The 18,629-nt window shown below is 37.7% G+C and overlaps 1 protein-coding gene and 1 long non-coding RNA gene across 51 annotated transcripts in view; one reads left to right on the forward strand and one right to left on the reverse strand.

The window, feature by feature from the left end:
• Positions 1–13,342, reverse strand: part of LOC117679848 (uncharacterized) — a 32,455-nt gene extending 19,113 nt beyond the window's left edge. Inside the window, exons 1-2 of the long non-coding RNA XR_009621350.2 lie at positions 13,281–13,342; positions 12,619–12,799 (exon numbers count right to left, since the gene is read on the reverse strand). This is a non-coding gene — a long non-coding RNA (uncharacterized LOC117679848). The remainder of the gene's footprint in view (positions 1–12,618; positions 12,800–13,280) is intronic.
• Positions 1–18,629, forward strand: part of CELF2 (CUGBP Elav-like family member 2) — a 650,307-nt gene that overhangs the window by 623,569 nt on the left and 8,109 nt on the right. For 14 of the 50 annotated variants that reach the window (XM_087873611.1, XM_087873621.1, XM_087873633.1 and 11 more), the window contains 4 exons: positions 3,870–4,001; positions 10,530–10,709; positions 15,018–15,161; positions 18,240–18,411. In XM_087873611.1, coding sequence (XP_087729737.1) covers positions 3,870–4,001; positions 10,530–10,709; positions 15,018–15,161; positions 18,240–18,367 — 584 coding nt within the window. In that variant the 3' untranslated portion in view covers positions 18,368–18,411. Of the gene's footprint in view, positions 1–3,869; positions 4,002–10,511; positions 10,710–15,017; positions 15,162–18,239; positions 18,412–18,629 lie in introns of all 50 variants that reach the window. The other 36 variants (XM_087873639.1, XM_087873607.1, XM_087873616.1 and 33 more) reach the window with 3 other exon arrangements.

The following is an 18,629-nucleotide window of genomic DNA, read 5'->3' on the forward strand; positions in this document are numbered from 1 at the left end:
TAGTAGTGATATTGTAAAGTCCTTGACGCTCTCTGAGCTTTGTTTGTTTGCTTGCAGACGTTTCATTACCAGAGTTGGTAACATTATACCTGTTTATACTTATATGTTTATATGTTATGTTTATACTTATTTTCTCATACATGCTTGACAAATAAATAAATAAATAAAAATCTTCAGTGCTTCATGAAACCGCCTGCAAGCAAACGAACAGAACTGAACTGAACTGAATTCTTTATTGGCCAAGTGTGACAAGGAATTTGTGACAAAGACAAGGAATTTGTCTTTGGTGCATATGCTCTCAGTGTACATAAAAGCTATAAGTGATAAATCACGATCATAGTCATCATAAAAATACATTCTTCATAAATCATAAGATACAACACTTAGTGATAGTGAAACTAACTAGTGATAATGAATTTATTGGAACTAAGCTCAGAGAATACCAAGGACTCCACAGTTCATCCCTGAGCTATGTTTATTCTCTTCCATTAATAGTGATATTGTCCAGGGAAATTAAATATCTAGGTTTAGAGAGCAAGAATAATATTACCTTATGCCACCAGACTTGAAATTTTGGGCTTAGAAAATATAGAACTATGCCGCCTTCAGTATGACCTAAGCATAGCTCATAAAATCATCTGCTACAATGTCCTACCTGTCAATGACTACTTCAGCTTCAACCACAACAATACATGAGCAAATAATAGATACAAACTCAAGGTAAATCGCTCCAAACTCGATTGCAGAAAATACGACTTCAGCAACAGAGTGATCAATGCCTGGAATGCACTACCTGACTCTGTGGTTTCATCCCAAATCCCTCAAAATGTTAACCTAACACTGGCTACTGTTGACCTCACCCCATTCCTAAGAGGTCTATAAGGGGCGTGCATAAGAGCACTAGCATGCCTACCCTCGCTGTCCTAATGTCCTCTTTAATTGTATTCATTTTATGTATTCAATTCATGCTTATACTTATATATATATTACCTAATACGTACTCGACAAAATAAATAAATAAATAAAAGAAACTGGGAGAAACTGTGGATGAGATAGACAAGAAAACTATCATCTCTAGTGTAACAATATGCCGTTTTCAAACATGCTGTTTTACCCAGTAACTGGAAAAAATATAATAACCTTTTGTGGATTTCTTAATACTACATATCGAAGGGTGGAGGCAAGAGCTTGTTTAAGTGATCTGAAGACTCTTCAGCTCAACCATATCAGAAGTCCATCTCATGCCCATTTCACATCAATATGATATTCTTTCCTTTTTCTTTTTTTTTTGCTTTTGTGTGGACATTTAGCCCCGAAAGACAGTTGCTGGCACCCATTACACACGGAATTCACTTCACAGCTACCAGTTTGGTTCAATCATTTTTAATCATGGAGTTATCAAGTCCTGCTTTCAGCTTGGCAGCACAAGAGGGTGGGCCTGCTACCATGTACTCCTCAGTCATTTACAAGAGGCAGTGACCAGGAGCAGCCTGTGAATCCCGAGCAGTCAGAATTAATTTAATGCTTAATAAAACTGCTCACCTGAAGGAGTTTTAATATTAAGTGGCTCATTGCAGTCACCGGTCAGGCTCATGGTTTGTTCAATTGGTGGGTTTCCAGGAATAGAACTCCATGCTAGTTAGGTGGGCCTGGAGATCTAATCCATCAAATACTAATTAGCGTAGTGCTTTAAAAAATCTCAACCACGGAATAGAACCATTTGTTATTTAAAGTTTGTTAGCCTAGAATTGGATGGCCTGATCAGGTCAGTAACACTTTCTTTACATTATGTCAAATGACCCGGCTAAATGTAGGTGAAGAAAACACCTTCTCCCTTAATGTGCAAATTGACAGGCGGAATTAATTTTTAATCAGGTGGTGAGAAAAGCCAACTAATCAAAATTATAGCAGTCTTTCACTATCTCAGGGGCTGCCACAAAGAAGAGGGGGTCAACTTGTTCTCCAAAGCACCTGAAGGCAGGATAAGAAGCAATGGATGGAAACGAATCAAGGAGAGAAGCAACCTAGAACTAAGGAGAAATTTCCTGACAGTTAGAACAATTAATCAGTGGAACAACTTGCCTCCAGAAGTTGTGAATGCTCCAACATTGGAGGATTTTAAGAAGAGATTGGACAACTATTTGTCTGAAATGGTACAGGGTTTCCTGCTTGAGCAGAGGGTTGGACTAGAAGACCTTCAAGGGCCCTTTCTAACTCCGTTATTCTGTTGTGGTAGATGATTCTCATTCTGTTAGCCATTCCATCAGATACGGCTGAAGTGATTAGATGGCTTTTTTTATATACCTCTTTTTCCTTCTCTATTTTTATTTGAATGACCTGTCACAGATGTCTAGCAATCACAAAAAAGCATCTTTTCTTATCCTTATTCCTTCCAAGCTGACACAACCAGCCTGGAAAATGACTCCCAATCTAGCAGATACTTATTTGTGCAGGACTAGAGTGAGGTTGTGGCTTCAGGGAAGGGACTTAATCCTATTTACATCTCTCCAGAGTTCCCTTTTTTCCCCTTGAATCTGTAGTGAGCCGCAAGGGCAGTAAATTACCTTTCAAAAGCAGGATCTTGTTATTTTTAATCACTGGTGGGCCAACCAGGATTTGAAGAGCTTTGAAGTCTGGTCATGGACTTACAGATCTAACTCCGAATCTCTGTGTACCAAAGGCTAAGACTGGAGGGAGGGAAGGGGGTCTATCTAGTTTTTAGCTTGCAGCTGTATTCTTTAATGTTCACAAATCATATAGGCATTATTCACTCCTCCCTTCAATACTAACTAGCTTTCTGAATGCTATTCTTCTTAACTATTGATGTTCAGACTGATAACACAAGGATAATATTCCCAGCACAAAAGAGAGGAACGATCAATTTGCTTTTACCAAGACAAAGTACTGTCAAGTTATAATTCCTGAAAGCAAAGCCCCTGGATTCGTGAATGTTAGATATTTCATCTTTTCTAACAATTAGACTAAACAGCAATGGAACATCAAGAAAAGCCGCCTAACAGTGTAACAATGTCAGTTCATGTAATTTTCCAAAAATGAGGGGCAACTACCCGCTCTTTATTAAGGTCTTGTGTGAATTTATTCAATTCAGAAACATCAACTTATCGTATCAATTTCATTTTGCTGTAGGGGGAAACTGTGGAAGGCAATTTGTAATTTTTCCTTCGATATCAAATAGGTTTTCATAAGCCAGATAATCTGAGAACTGATGAATGTAGCGTTTGCCATTTCCATATCAAAACAATCTCCTCTGAAACATATATCCTACAATGGTTTATGCTTTATTCATAACATACCATTTTTATATATGCATGCAGCTGAAATGGAGAGATCGAAACAATTCCAAACCAGAATTTCCAACCACAGTTTGTTGAATAAACAAGAAAGGCTACAAATCAGCCTAAACTGTAAACAAACAAGCGGCACTAAATCTGAGTTCAGCACATGAATCAAACCGTAATGTAGGGCTCTGGTTTTCTATCTCTTATTAAACTTTTCAGCAGAATATGTACTTTAAGCAATGGACATTCAACTGTATGGATAAACCAATGAGAGGAACCATACTTTAAAGGTTTTTCTCATCTAAGTATTATTATGACAGGTCATGAATTTATGGCCAAAGGACTCACTAGCTTTCCATAATGTTTATGACAGGGATGTCCAACCTTGACAACTTTAAGACTTGTGGACTTCAGTTCCCAGAATTCCCCAGTCAACCATGTTGACATGGTAGCTGAGGAATTCTGGGAGTTGAAGTCCACAAGTCTTAAAGTTGCCAAGGTTGGACACCCCCGGTTTATGGTATTCTAGGAGTAAATTATTTTCTTTTCTTTTTCCTTCTTTTATTCTAGTGGCTGCATCAACAGCAAATTCCACAGCTGGGGCAGCAATGAATTCTTTGACTTCTCTGGGGACTCTACAAGGACTAGCTGGAGCAACGGTTGGATTGAATAATATTAATGCACTAGCAGGTACCGTAAACAGTGAGTATTTATTGCTGTGGTGGACACTCCAGCAATTTCCCTGTAATCACCTTAGGGACACTAATCGTTTTAGTAGAGTGAATGCTACCAGAGAAATAAACACATGTGCAAAATGGGTGATAAAATTGAGAAATTCTATTCCAGACAGCTTCAGGCCCAAAATCTAAATAGGTTTTGTCTTGTTAAAGAATTATGATGTTTATAGTGCTTGATAATATTTTATTTTTTTTATTTTTTTTTTATTTTAAATTTGATTTATATGCCGCCCTTCTCCGGAGACTCAGGGCGTCTTACAATGCGTTAAGCAATAGCCTTCATACTTTTGTATATTTATACAAAGTCAGCTTATTAGAGCCTGGATAGCTCAACAGACAGAGCACTGTAATTTAACACCAGCTGTCTGCAATTAAAGTAAGATCGAATCTTGCCATGCTCAAGGTTGGCTCAGCCTTCCATCCTTTCTAAGGTAGGTAAATTGAGGACCCAGTTTGTGGGGGCAATAAGCTGACTTTGTATAAATATACAAAAGTATGAAGGCTATTGCTTAACGCACTGTAAGCCGCCCTGAGTCTCCGGAGAAGGGCGGCATATAAATCAAATTAAAAAAAAAAAATTGCCCCCACAAACTGGGTCCTCATTTTACCTACCTTAGAAAGGATGGAAGGCTGAGTCAACCTTGAGCCTGGTGAGATTCGAACTTACAGTAATTGCAGACAGCTGGTATTAATCACAATGCTTTTAGTCTGCTGAGCCACCACGCCCTCTTCTAGGGCACACACATTAAGCTTGCATTCAGATAGCTAGAAGGGATCAGTTCAACAGGAGATTTTGGTTTTGTTTTAATTGTTCAAGAGATATAGGTTTTAGTTGAAGTGGCAACTAAGGAGATGTGCTGCTATTATTACTGCCCATAGAAGCTACTGCTAAGGGTAATAGCACAACAATATCAGTATGAATACTCTCTAGATACAGGAGGTATGAAAAAATGCCCTCTGCTAAGCAGTTTGATTTATAGATTTCTACAATCCACATGTAAGGCATTTTCAAATAAATCACTTTAGTTCTTGGCTATAGAGGCAGGAGAAGAAAATGTCAGACCTTTGAAAGATATATACATTCTGTAATATTTTTTTACTAGAGTAGGTTAGGTAATTATGATATATGCCATGATCTAATAATCTAGCCCGTAATGATTCTGTTTCTATAACTCTGTGTTGCGTGTTTGTGTGTGTGTGCATGTGTACAAGCATGTATTGTGTCTACAGATCAGCTTTTGCCAAACCAGAGCCTGCAAAATGGCCATTTGTGCTGTATATTGGTTGAAGGTTTTGGACATTGAAATTCTAAAACCTCCAAAGAGTATAAAATAGAGATCCCTACCTCATCCCCAAATTTTGCTCTTATGTCTCTCACAACTTACTATTTCCAAAACATCGGTGTACTTTCTGAACCAACCAAAGATAGTTTCAATCGCAAAGAACTGAAAGCAGAAATTAATCAAGACAGCAAAACTAAACAACTCTCCCAAAATCAAAGCAATGAATCACAGCAAGTAATGCACAGGATAACCTCCACCATTACAAAACATAAAGTAGAAGGAACCTAATCATTGTTTCAAAGTATTAGGTTCCAATGAGGTACTGATGAAAGCTAAAATATTCAAAGTTGAGTCAAGCATCCGTGATACACTTGGTACTACACTCAATTTTAGCCAAAAATATTCAAGACACATTAAATTGTTCTATACACACTATTATGCTAGGGGAATTTTTGCTTGTCAGTTAGTATAATATACCATTTGATCCACTTAAAATATCTAAATGATTGGTTCATATCATCAATTCACCCTTTTTATGGTTGAATGTAAAACAAGAGGAGAAACATTGAACTCTCCTGTATGCAAAGTTCTGTATTTCTATTATTTTTCATTAATATTTATAGTGCACATTTACTTTACATACAAGGTTACAAATAGTTGCATACAAAGTTCTGTATTTCTGTTACTTTGCAAATACAAAGTTTTGCAAATACTTTGCAAATACGAAACTTTGCAAATACAAAGTCTTGTATTTCTGTTATTTTACATTAATATTTACATTATACATTTACATTACATACAAACTTACAAACAGTTGCATACAAAATTCTGTAGTTCTATTATTTTACATAAGTTGCAAATGCAAAATTTTATATTTCTGTTATTTTACATTCAACCACACACAAAAAAAGTGAATCAATTGCATCGAGTGGCAAAAATGAATTTGAGAGTAGATAGTGATTGAAGCACAATCCTTGCAGGGAATAGTGTGTCTGAGACCCTTTCCTGGGTGTTCCCTTGTGAACACCTAAAGTCTAAATATCAGGTGAATTATACCGAAGGCAGCCTCTGAGGCTCAGTAAATGCCAACCTGTTGATGAAATATGAAAAAAAACTTTTTAAAGTATGCTTTCAAACCTCCCAAATATCTAGGTATGTCTACATCATCAACAATGTATAACTAAAAGACAGGGAAAGTGAAGAGAGAGGCAGGTTCAAAAAGCATGAAACTCCCACCGCCATTCCAGATTTTTTCCCCAGCTGCAACAGAAAAAGAAAACTTTCTCAAGCTGTTTGCCTTTAACCAAAGGAGTTTTCTTCTGTAGTCTACTTAGGTTGGTGTTTACCTGAACCTTTGAAAGCCAGTTGATACAATCAATGAAAACATGATTTGTTTCTCCACGCTCTCTCCATATGCACTCAATGATGCATCCATCACTCTGATTTTTCTGGGATTTCAAAAAAGAGCTTCTGGGCTCACAAAACAGACAACAAAATAAAAATGGAAAGAGAATATTTCCTGCCATAGCAAGGAAGCTCTTCTTCCCTTTATCTTTTACCCAGCCTGTGCTGGTGGAGAAATTGGCTATTTCTTGTCTAACTAAAGAGGCAATGTGGCTGATACTGTAAAATCTTACTCTTTGACTTATTCTCTGCAGTTGCAACCAGTAAAATCCAAGGTATGAACAGGAAAAAATGTCGTCCTATCCTCTCAAAACCTGTTATCCTCCCTCTGTAAGAGAGTTGAGCAGTTTCAAAATGTGAAAGATATGTGGGAAGGTGGGAAGGAAGGAAGGAAGGAAGGAAGGAAGGAAGGAAGGAAGGAAGGAAGGAAGGAAGGAAGGAAGGAAGGAAGGAAGATAAATTCCTTTCACTAATAATGATTTTGGATATCCTTCTCCCTTTCTTCAAAATTCCTAGCTACTATGTCCTCATATGTCAGTACTTGAGCATGACCATAGGATTTGGGGGGTTTGCTTGGCCCACTCAGAAGAAATATTTTTTTCAATAGATGTTGCTTTCTTAAGATCTCTGCACAGCAGATGGCTCATTATTTCTTACCCGGTTTCTTAGAATTGTCCCTCTCTATTTTTTTTCCTTATAAAACTGTCATCAATGCAAAGGTTTAGGAGAAAGGTTATACAAGAAGATTAAAAGAGACAGGAATGTGATTTGACTGCAAGTAAATAACGCTGGTTGTCCTGGGTTATTTATTTGTAGTCTGTTCCTCAAATCACTTTTCTGCAGCTTTGATCCAATAGCAACAGCTATTCAGCCTTGAAGAAAAGGAGCTGATGGGGGGGGGGGCAGTGCAAGGAAGGGCAGGAGATAGACATGTACAGGAGATTTTATTGGCTTTTTCAATATTACATCAGCTTTAAACTTAAATTGCTATAATAGGCAATTTGTTGGTAAAAAATATTAAAGCCACTGAAAGGGAGCTGCCATTCCTTTTGTTTTCTCTTAAAAATATCCTGAGCATTGTGATACGTTGGAAATTTTAATGGACAGCTCTAGCAGGTTTCAAGGTTTCTGTGCTTCCTTAGAAAATTTTTACAAAGCCTTCTATAGCATTTGGGTTTCCTAATATTTTAAGACTGCATCTCCCGAAGGGGATATTCGCTGGAAATTCTACCACTGTAGATCTAGCATGTCTGAAAAGAACCAGTGGAGAGAGGCTATCTTAGCAAGTTTAATTTCCCAATTGTTCATATCTGTATTAGTTTATCAAAATATGAGATACAGAGATACAAAGAAAAATTAAAATAATGGGACAATAGGGGAGGACAAAGGGAAGAGGAAAAAAGTGTAGGGTAAAGGGGAGAAAAAAAAGAAAAGCATTGACTTCCAACACCCTTTGGTGCATCAGAATAAGGTAATAGCATACTGTACAACCTCAGCTTTTTACTTTTTACTAATTAGTTTCCCAATTTTATCTGGTGATGGGGATCCATAAATATCACTGAAAGGATGTTTCTCTTTTAAGAGTCGCAAATAAACTAAGTAGTCATTTCAGTCATATTTTATTATCCACTAACGTTAAGGAGAAATGTGATAGCAGTCTTCAAATATCTGAAGGGTGGCACACATTGATCTAGAGCAGGGGGCCTGAACCCCCAGTCTGCAGACCTGCACTGGTCCCTGGCCCACGGCCTACCAGGAACCAGGCCACGTAAGCAGTTGTGGGTTTCACTTACCTTCGCTACCAGTTCAGAACTGTGAGCGTGTGTGCTCACTTTGCTTGCACATATGCTTCTGCGCATGCGCAGAACGTCCATGATGACGGCTGGGTGGAGCCTCCCACCACCGCCGCTACTGGTTTTCCTGAACCGGGGCGAACCGGTAGAAACCCACCACTGCACATAAGTGAGTGAAGTCCTGTCCGTGCACATGCGGGATCCAGGCAGCATGCAAAACCACACAAAACCAGCCTGCAGAAAAATCACCCTCCGGTCCCTGGAACCGGTCCCTGGCACCCAAAAGGCTGGGGGCCGCTGCTCTTGAGAGCAGGACCAGAATCAATGGGCTGAAAGACTTTCAGGTTCTGTTTCAGGAAAACATCCAGATTGCACAAGTTGTAGACAGTGTATCAGGCCAGCACGTAATGTGATAGCAATAGCACTTAGCCCTTAGACTTCTATACCACTTCACAGTGCTTTACAGCCCTCTCTAAGCAGTTTACAGAGTCAGCCTATGACCCCCAACAATTTGGGTCCTCATTTTTACCCACCTCAGAAGGATGGAAGGCTGAGTCAACCTTGAGCCTGGTGAGATTTGAACTGCCAAATTGCAGGCAGCTGGCAGTCAGCAGAAGTAGCCTGCAGTACTGCACTCTAACCACTGTGCCACCGTGGCTCATAATGATTTCTCCTTCACCGGAGATCTTCAAACAGAAACTGAAGGTTTATCTGTCAAAGATACTCTAGTGGATCTTTCACTGAGGAGGGGGTTGAATTAGATGGCTCCCATGGCGCATTCCAAGTCTTCTGTGATTATCTGAATGATCTACTGAAGGTTAGAATTACAAATCAATAAGATGCCTCAGATTTCTCCACAGCAAGGGTGTTGATTATCTTAAGAATTCTAGTAAACTATGGTCACTCTGAGACTTGCAAGATCAATGACTAATTTCACCTCAACTGTTGCTCCACAAGAAAATATGAAAATGCTGAGTGATGCTTCCTCTGCAGATAGGACAATCAGGGACCCTTGAGTGGGTTTTTTTTTTGTCCCAGCAGCTAGGATAGGTATTTTATGATGGACCATGCCTCCTGTGGCACATACTTTGAGAAAAGATCAGCTATCAGTGCAGCCATTTTGTGAGATGATGCACAGTGTGTTCTCAAAGTATCCAGCTGCCACCAAAGGTTTCCCAGTTGTTAGCCAGAAACACCCTTCCTGACCTACTAGTTTTCAGTTACATGAGCTGAATTGGCAACAAAAGTCTGGTTCATCCTTGGTAGCAGCAGATTCTTTGGTTATCTAGAGACATATATAGAACAGTGTTTCCCCTCCTGGATAACTTTGAGATGTGTGCACTTTTAATCCCCATGATTTTTAGCAATGGCCTTGCTGGTTAGGAATTCTGGGAGTTGAAATCCACTCATCTCAAAGTTGACCAGGTGGAGAAACATTCTTCTAGAATCGTTTGTAATTGCATCAAAACAACTTTAATGAGGACAGGCTTTATATTAAAGATGTCTGTGATGCTATGAAGATGCCATAAATCAGGGGTGTCAAACTCGCATCGTCACAGCAGCATTATGTGATGTATCATGAGTTTTTCCCCCTTTGCTAAAGCGGCCATGGGCGTGGCCAGTGTGTGACGCATCTGGCCCACGGACCAGATGCCATAAATCATCAGGGGGAAAACAGATTTTTCTGGTGACCCCAATTTTTGCTGAATGCTGCATGCATGGGAAACTGAGTTGCTGTGAACAATAACTCCTAACCTCAATCTTTATATGTCTTTATAGATTGGATGTTGTCCTACCTGTTGTTTTTATCTGTGCCATCTGGTGAAGTGCCCGATTTGTATTATTGTTATTCTTACTGCTGTGATTATTTATTTATGTGTTTTTTATCTGCATGCCCAGCCATTGTTGTCGGTGTCATATTAATGCTAACGATGTTTGGAAAGCACTAATGAATAAGTGCAATTTCTTTTCTCTATTGTTGGGTTTTTTGTAAAGTTGCTCAAATGCTCTCAGGTATGGCTGCCCTGAATGGAGGACTCGGTGCAACAGGCTTGACCAATGGTACAGCTGGCACAATGGATGCCCTCACCCAAGCCTACTCAGGAATACAGCAGTATGCCGCTGCGGCACTGCCCACGCTATACAGTCAAAGTTTGCTACAACAACAAAGTGCTGCAGGCAGCCAGAAAGAAGGTAAGATAGGTAGGCCATGGGGGGAAATGCAAAAAGGGAGCAAGAAAGAGATTCTTAATTCAAAACTAAAAACAAATGAAACTTAGTGGCCTTCTAAAATTAAGTTTATTAGTGCAGCTGCTGCTATCATTACTATTAAGCTCCATCATTAAGTAGAGTTTTCTTATCTCATGATGCCCCACCTCCCCCAGCACTCAAGGGCTTATGCTGCAATGGATGAAAATAATTGCAAAATATTAGGGTACGGCAGAAGAGAATATATGTAGCTAAGGTCCTTGGTGCTCTTTCAGCTTGGGTGTTAACTTGCAGGCATTTCATTATCCAAATAGGTAACATTTTTGTTTATTAGTTTGTTTATATCCCATTTCCATTATTTTTACTAATAACTCAAGGCAGTGCACGCATATCCAATACACCTTCCTCCTATTTCCCCCAAAACAACAACTCTGTGAGGTGAGTTGGGCTAAGTAAGAGTGATTTGCCCAAAGTCATCCAGGCAGCTTTCATGCCTAAGGTGGGACTAGAACTCACAGTCTCCTGGTGATAGGCTCAAAATGACCCAGCTGGCTTTTATACCTAAGGCAGGACTAGAACTCACTGTCTCCTGGTCATTGGTCCAAAGTCACCCAGTTGGTTTTCATGCCTAAGGCAGCACTAGAACTCATAGTTTCTTGGTTTCCAGCTCAGTGCCTTAACCACTGGACCAAACTTGCTCTCATCCTTGCACGCTAGTTGGGTAATGAAACATCTTCCAGCAAACAACCAAGCTCATAGAGCACCATGTACGTACAATATGTTTCAATTATCAAAGAATAAGGCAGAGCAATGTTGATTTTTTTTCCCCATTAGCCCAACCTTTGCTTATTATAATTTTCTTATGCTTGTCTTATCCTAGCAAAAAGAATGTGATGTTAATATGGAAACATAGTTCTCAGAGGAGCCTGCAAGCCTATGATTCACCTGGCTATACTGGAGCTACTATCTAGTTAGTTTAGATTGTTAAGGAATATCTCACTGCCGAAAAATGGAAAGTTTGTGATTCCTAAAACCCTTTACAAAGTCACTGACTCATCAAAATTGATACTGAACCGGAACTAAGCTGCACCTTAAGTAGTCATGCCTGCATGGAAACCTTTGGCATGGAGAATATATAGGAACCCTATAAATATTTAATTTCCCAGCACACAAAGTTCCTTTCAGGCACTTGCTCAAAGAATGTTACCACCCACTGCTTTTCTAATGCAAAAATAGATATTGTCTGCTGCTTTTGCAAAAATAAAAAAGTGCTCTGGTTCAAACCATCCTTGAATTCTTTTTCCATTTCTGGTGGGGAAGCAGCTCCCCTATCTGGATTTGCATGTACACTACAAACATGCAGTTTTTATAACTAAATAGCGTTTGGAGGTTAATGACCAAATCCATCCATCATGGTTACAATGAAGGGTCGCTTATTTAATGGAGAGTCTTGAGGGGAAGCAAATAAAGGATTGATTGCTTCACATGAGGTGCTGACAGAGCAAAAGAAACCCAAAAAGTTAATGCTGAAAATAAATTAATGCTAATTGCAAGATGTTCAATGGAAAAAAAGGCTTCTCCCCTATCCATTCATTTCTTAGGTCCTTCAAGTACAGCCACTTTAGAGAAGTGTTTTTCTTCTATCTGATTATAGGTAGTCCTCGACTTATGACTGGTTGCTTAGGATCCATTCAAAGTTACAACAACTCAGTTTTGAAGTTTTGACATCAGCCCCCCAACCCATGTGATGTGATCACATTTTGGGCATTCCGCAACGGGCCCACATTTTTAACCGTTCGCACCAATTTACAATGGATTTCTGGGTTTTTTCCCCAGAAATCAGCATTTACTTCAAATTTCAGCAAAAACAGCTCCACGGCAAACAAAGACTTACCTGTATTTGCTCATTTAGGACTGGAAAGAAACAATACAAAATAGGTGTGGCGGTTTGCCTCCATGGTCAAGCATTCGTGGGCCATCAGAGTTATCGATAGTCTTTCTTAAGACGAGTGCTCAAAATTGGATGAACCGTTTTCCTAAGCCCTTGGCTGTAATAAATGACGAGGAGGAGGAGGCTGAAGGAAAGCAGAATCCAATTTACTTATTCCCTTTCTTTCTTTGTTTATATAATTTATATACATATTTTTTTAAAAATATAATAGATTAAAAATAGTATAATGTAATGGTAATAATATATAATAAAACAAATTTATTATTTGAAGGTCGCTAGATAAGCACATCTCCATCATCTAACGGAAATTAAAAGTTAAAAAATATATAATAAATAAATAAATAAATAAATAAATAAATAAATAAATGCCATCAGTTTTCTATATTTCTTTGTTTATTTATTCCTATAATAGAACCTGCCGCTCACAGAACACTTAAGAATTTTAATATTAAAATAATATTTTAACAATATTTAATATTGAAATAATATTTTAATAATATTTAATATCAAAATAATATTAAAATGGGCATTTGAAGAACTGCCCACTATTTGGGACCCCATTTAAAAAGGAAAAAACCCTTTATGTATGTATGAAGCAAATTCACCCTGCTAGTTCTGCCAATTCCTTTCTCTTCCTTGAGGACAGATTACCTGAGCAGGTAATAAGTACCTGAGCTTTTTCTTGGCCCTCCCCTGTTGCTAGGGAGACCATGGCTGCCAATTCAGTAGCAGCAGCCAATCAAACAGAAGCACTGAGCAGGTGGCAGTGAAGGAGGAGAGAAGGAAGACAAAATGGCTGCCTGGCAGTTCATGAAAATGGAAATAAATAAATGGAGCCAAAGCTCAGAAATCAAAGTCAAAAAAAAAATATATTAAAGGATAGACAGCCCTGATGAGAAACGGCGAGGGAAAGGAAGCAGCAGCTGAGGAAAATGGTGGGGAGAAAGGCATTTTTAAATACTCCCTCAGAACTGTGTGAGGGAAAGGTTTACCTCAGGTGGGAGCCAAGACTGGGGGAAAGGCAAAGCCCCACTAGGAAAAGGGGAAGAAAAAGTCAAGGCTTGAACAAAGTAGAAAGCAGAAACTAAAGAAAGATCAAAGACAGATTGAACACTATCAAAAGAGGAATTTAGCTCCACAGAGAGGAACCAGAGGGATAGACAGGAATTAAGACCAAAAAAAAATAAAATAAGGCAGCAGTATGAAATATAGAACACAAAGATGTAAAAATATATTCGAACCCTTGAGATGGGCAGCTATATAAATATGGATGGATGGCTTGATAGACGGACAGACGGACGAATCAAAGCTGCCATCATAACGTTTTGACCATCATGCCAATTGCAACCCCAGAGAGATATTTAAGATTTCCAAAAAGTCTAATAGCAGAAAATGAAATTTTGGAGGATAAATTAACTACAAGGAATAATTATAGTTATTTTATATCCCACATTGTATGTAAATATAAAGCCGCTTTGCCACGTGTAAAATTAATAACGCGAATAACCAGATTTATAACGTCAGGTTATAAAAGATGTTTGCAACAAAACGTTGCATTCTAGAGTTTATTCATATGGACTTGTCAGAAATATAGCATCTCTTCGTTTTTACCCATTTGGGAGAACCAAAAAGATAAAAAGTTAATGTGAAAGCAGAAAAAAATAATCAGCATTGAGCTGAAATAAAAAACAGTATTCTAAACTTTATTCTCCATATTATGTAACGGATACGTAAGAGCTACAAAGAGGATTATTTTTCTCCAAACAACTGCAAAAAAAGAGCAGAAGAAAACTTAAAATGCATGTTTTGGCATATGAAATGTCTAGAAATTCTTGTTTTCTAAATCATTTCTCTATCAGCATGTTTCTGATGCTTTGTTATTTTTGTTGTTATTTTATCATTTTCACAGACCTCTGAAAATTGTATTGAGATAGGTTTCCCTGATGGTCTGTTTCATAAATTGGTTTATAAGCCTATTTGAGTTGGACAACTATAATAAATTTAAATAAACACCAGTTTCTTTCACACTTCAACCATTTTATAGAGAATGTAAAAAATAAATATTTGAATTGCTTCACAATCCTTTTTGTTTTCAATTTTCCTTATTCATTCATTCTTTCATTTAAATTTATTGGGTCACCCAACTCCAATAAACCCAATTTATGGGGGAAGGTGGGTGAGATCTTGGATAAAAATATAAAACATCTTTGTTTCTCTTCCAGTCTTAACATATTTGGAAGATACCATAGAGGGAAAAAGTGAGCTGAATTATATTTAGTGGATGTTTTCAGCATAAAATGAAAGAGCTGATTCTGGCTGCCTGTTCTCTCTTTTCTTAAAAGGTCCAGAAGGAGCAAACCTTTTCATTTATCATCTCCCACAAGAGTTTGGAGACCAGGACATTCTGCAGATGTTTATGCCTTTTGGAAATGTTATTTCTGCTAAGGTCTTCATTGACAAACAGACTAATCTGAGCAAGTGTTTTGGTATGTAACATTCAGTACAGAACACCAAAAATCTAACATACTATCTACCCTTTTATCTTCCTCTTTTCCCAAACTGACATCTTAGATTCAACATTTATTGTTGTATTTTGCCTTCCACTGGAGAATTGTAGATATATCCTTTTTACATTAGTCCTCATTCTAATGTGATCCACAGTTGGTTATTTGAACATTGTTTCTTCTCTTTAGGGCAAACATTTTCCTCCAAGATTATACAGGCATGCCTACAAGCACACACACACACACACATACATATATATATACATACACATATACAATATCGTATACATCAGCAAGTATTATGAGCCCAATTGACAAAGGAAAGCTCAGGACTGTATTGGTTGGAAAGCAATACAGTCCTGAGCAGAAGAGGCCCTCATCCTGCAGTGGTTAGATGATGATGATGATACATATACGTATACATATACATATATGTAGCCCTTGACTTATAACCACAATTTATGTTGCTAAGCAAAACATTTGTTAAGTGAGTTTTGCCCCATTTCATGACTTTTCCTGCCAGAGTTGTTAAGTGAATCTTCACTTACATTGAGCAAGAAGTTTGACTTGATAGCCTCAAGGGCTCTTTCCAAGTCTGCAGTTACAAGGTTCACAGCCTAGGATTTATTGCTGATGTGAATTAGAGGCATTGGTTAACATCCACTCCTAGTCATTCTCCACCATAGATTTATCTTTATGTTCTCGATAAAGGAGATGTTCTTTGCTTTGTCCTCTATAACCATTTCAGTAAAAAAAAAGGAAAGACTCTGAAAGTTCCACAAAAAAATGAAATATTTCTTTCCTCACAGCAACTCCTATTAATTTTGAAAAGTACAAGCATTTGTGGTTGAATCAGGAAAAATGTCTAAAAAAAATATTTCCCTAGAAGCACAACAGAACTGTCAAATGCATAAAACTAATTACATCCTATGTGAAGGAATGTCATTTATTAGACAATCAAGGCACCTTATTATGAGTGTCTAATTATTCTCTATTGTGTTAAAAAAGCACCTCTCCATGTTTAACTCGTTATTTGCAGATTATATTAAATATTTCCAGCTCTAAAAAAGACTGCAGTTGCATTGCAAACACATTTTTTTTCTACCATTCAATCATGCCTGATTTTTAGAGATTGCTTAGACAAATCCCTGCAGTTTTCTTGGCAAAATTTTTCAGAAATAAATTGCCATTGCCTCATTCCTACGTTGAGGGAAAGTGACTGGCCAAAGGTCACCCAGCTGGCTTTATGTAGTCTCACAGTTTCTAGCCTCATGTCTTAGTCACTGCCCCAAACTGACTCTCTTAACTGCAGTATAGTTACATTCACATACAGTATTTGTTAAATAATTACTCCTTTTGATGCTAGTTCTAGTTTTCCTGTTTTATGCAAATTTGCAGCCAAAATTGCATCATCATGCCTAAGAAATAACAATAGCCTTAATGTATCTGCAGGGCATTATTTCCTATGGTGTAGTTATAATTCAGCCAAGATGGAATATTAACAAAGAATAAAAATAGGAACTGAATATAAAGTGAAATGGAATGAACTAATGCAGCATCTAATAAAAAAATAGTTGAATATCTAAACGTCTCCCCTCCCATCTCATTGGACTTTAGGACAGTTTCAAAAAATTTTTCTTCTAATCTTCCATAACTTTAATGATTTTTGCTTTTCCCTTAAGTTTCATTATGTATGTATTGCTCTTTGTTTATTTGTACTACAAGGTAAATATAATCTACTTCACAAAGTGCATTTTTAACAATTAAAAACTAATTTAATTGATAAATATAATAAACACATTCAAGATAATTATAAACTTGTAACAACAAAAATTAGGAAAGACAATCTGTTGTATTATAATCAAATTATTTTGATATTCTATTGCTTTATTCTTTGATAGGCATAATTTGAACTACAAGTTACAACTACAAGTTCTCTCTTGTCTGAGAAAAGAGACATTTCAAAGTGAAGTTTTTCAACATTCAAAAGAAGAAAAAATTAGTGGTGGCAAGCAGCACCAGAATTTTTTATAAACTTTTAAAACCAGCATAAGAATGGAATAAAATAATAAATCACTAATGTGCTGGTCCATATCTGATAACATATTGCCCCTGTTTCCCCAACATATAGTCCCAGACCAATTGAGACATAGTAGAGGTAGTCCTCAACATACAACACTTTGTTTAATGACCATTCAATGCTACAATGTTATTGAAAAAAGTACTTATGACCGTTTTTTAAAACTTATGACTATTGTAGCATCCCTGGGATCATGTAATCAAAATTCAGATGCTTGGCAACTGGTTCATATTTATGACAGTGGTAGCATCCCAGAGTCATGTGATCCCCTTTTGTAACCTTCTGACAAGCAAAGTCAATGGGGAAGCCAGATTCATTTGACAACTGTGCCACAACTTAACAGCTGCAGTGATGCACTTAACATCTGGGTCAAGAAAAGTCGTAAAATGGGGGCAAAATTCACTTAACAAATATCTCGCTTAAGAACAGAAATGTTGGGTTCAATTGTGGTCGTAAGTCAAGGACTATCTGTAGATACAGTAGCACAACATATGATGTTTGGTTAAAGTTTTCGTTTTGTTATGTGGCTTAGCAAGCTTTACAAACCAAATGTTATTACCTTACAGTTCAATATCTGTGAAATTAAGTGGATATAAATAGTATCCCTTTTATCCAAGGTATCTGGTAGGTCTGATGTCTTAAACCCCAAAGTCTGAAATGATGTCTCCACTGTATCATTTTTGACCTAAAATACTAAATGTACCCCTACATCCAAAAGCAATTTGGATTTTTTAATCAATGGAAGAATAATTGAGAAAGTTGCCTATCAAAGCCACAAAGGAGAAGCCAAAGAGAAGTGACAGTGAGGGAATTAGGAAGCAAGTAGAAGTGACAGAATTGAAGAAAGGAAATCAAATGCTTCTCAGTCTTTATGCTGGAGAACACTGTGAAAGAATACAAGTGCTAATGATTTTCTGCTAGTTCTTACGCACTCGTTTTTTTTTCTCTCCCCCCCCCTTTCCTACTTTTGTGCATTCTAGGTTTTGTTAGCTATGACAATCCTGTCTCGGCACAAGCTGCAATACAGGCAATGAACGGCTTTCAAATTGGCATGAAACGCCTGAAAGTACAGCTGAAGCGCTCAAAAAATGACAGCAAACCTTACTGACCGTTCTCCCAGAAGCTTTCTGCTCTTAATTTAGTTTCCTTAGGGTAAGTCTCTTGAGCAAGCCCACCCTTGCTTGGGGTGGGATTGAGAAAGAACATAAGAACATCTGGCCCGCCACCTCTAAGAGACAGCCATTTGACAATCCTGCTTCCATTTTCCCCACTTGTTTAAGAGAAACTTGGCTAACCTAACCAAAAAAAAAAAAAAATTGTGGGATGACCTACAAGATTTGAATTAGCAACTCAGATTTTTTTATTATTAT

The sequence above is a fragment of the Pantherophis guttatus genome, chromosome 7, assembly GCF_059756535.1.
Source record: "Pantherophis guttatus breed Tessera chromosome 7, ASM5975653v1, whole genome shotgun sequence".
In the NCBI taxonomy this organism is placed as follows: Eukaryota; Metazoa; Chordata; class Lepidosauria; order Squamata; family Colubridae; genus Pantherophis; species Pantherophis guttatus.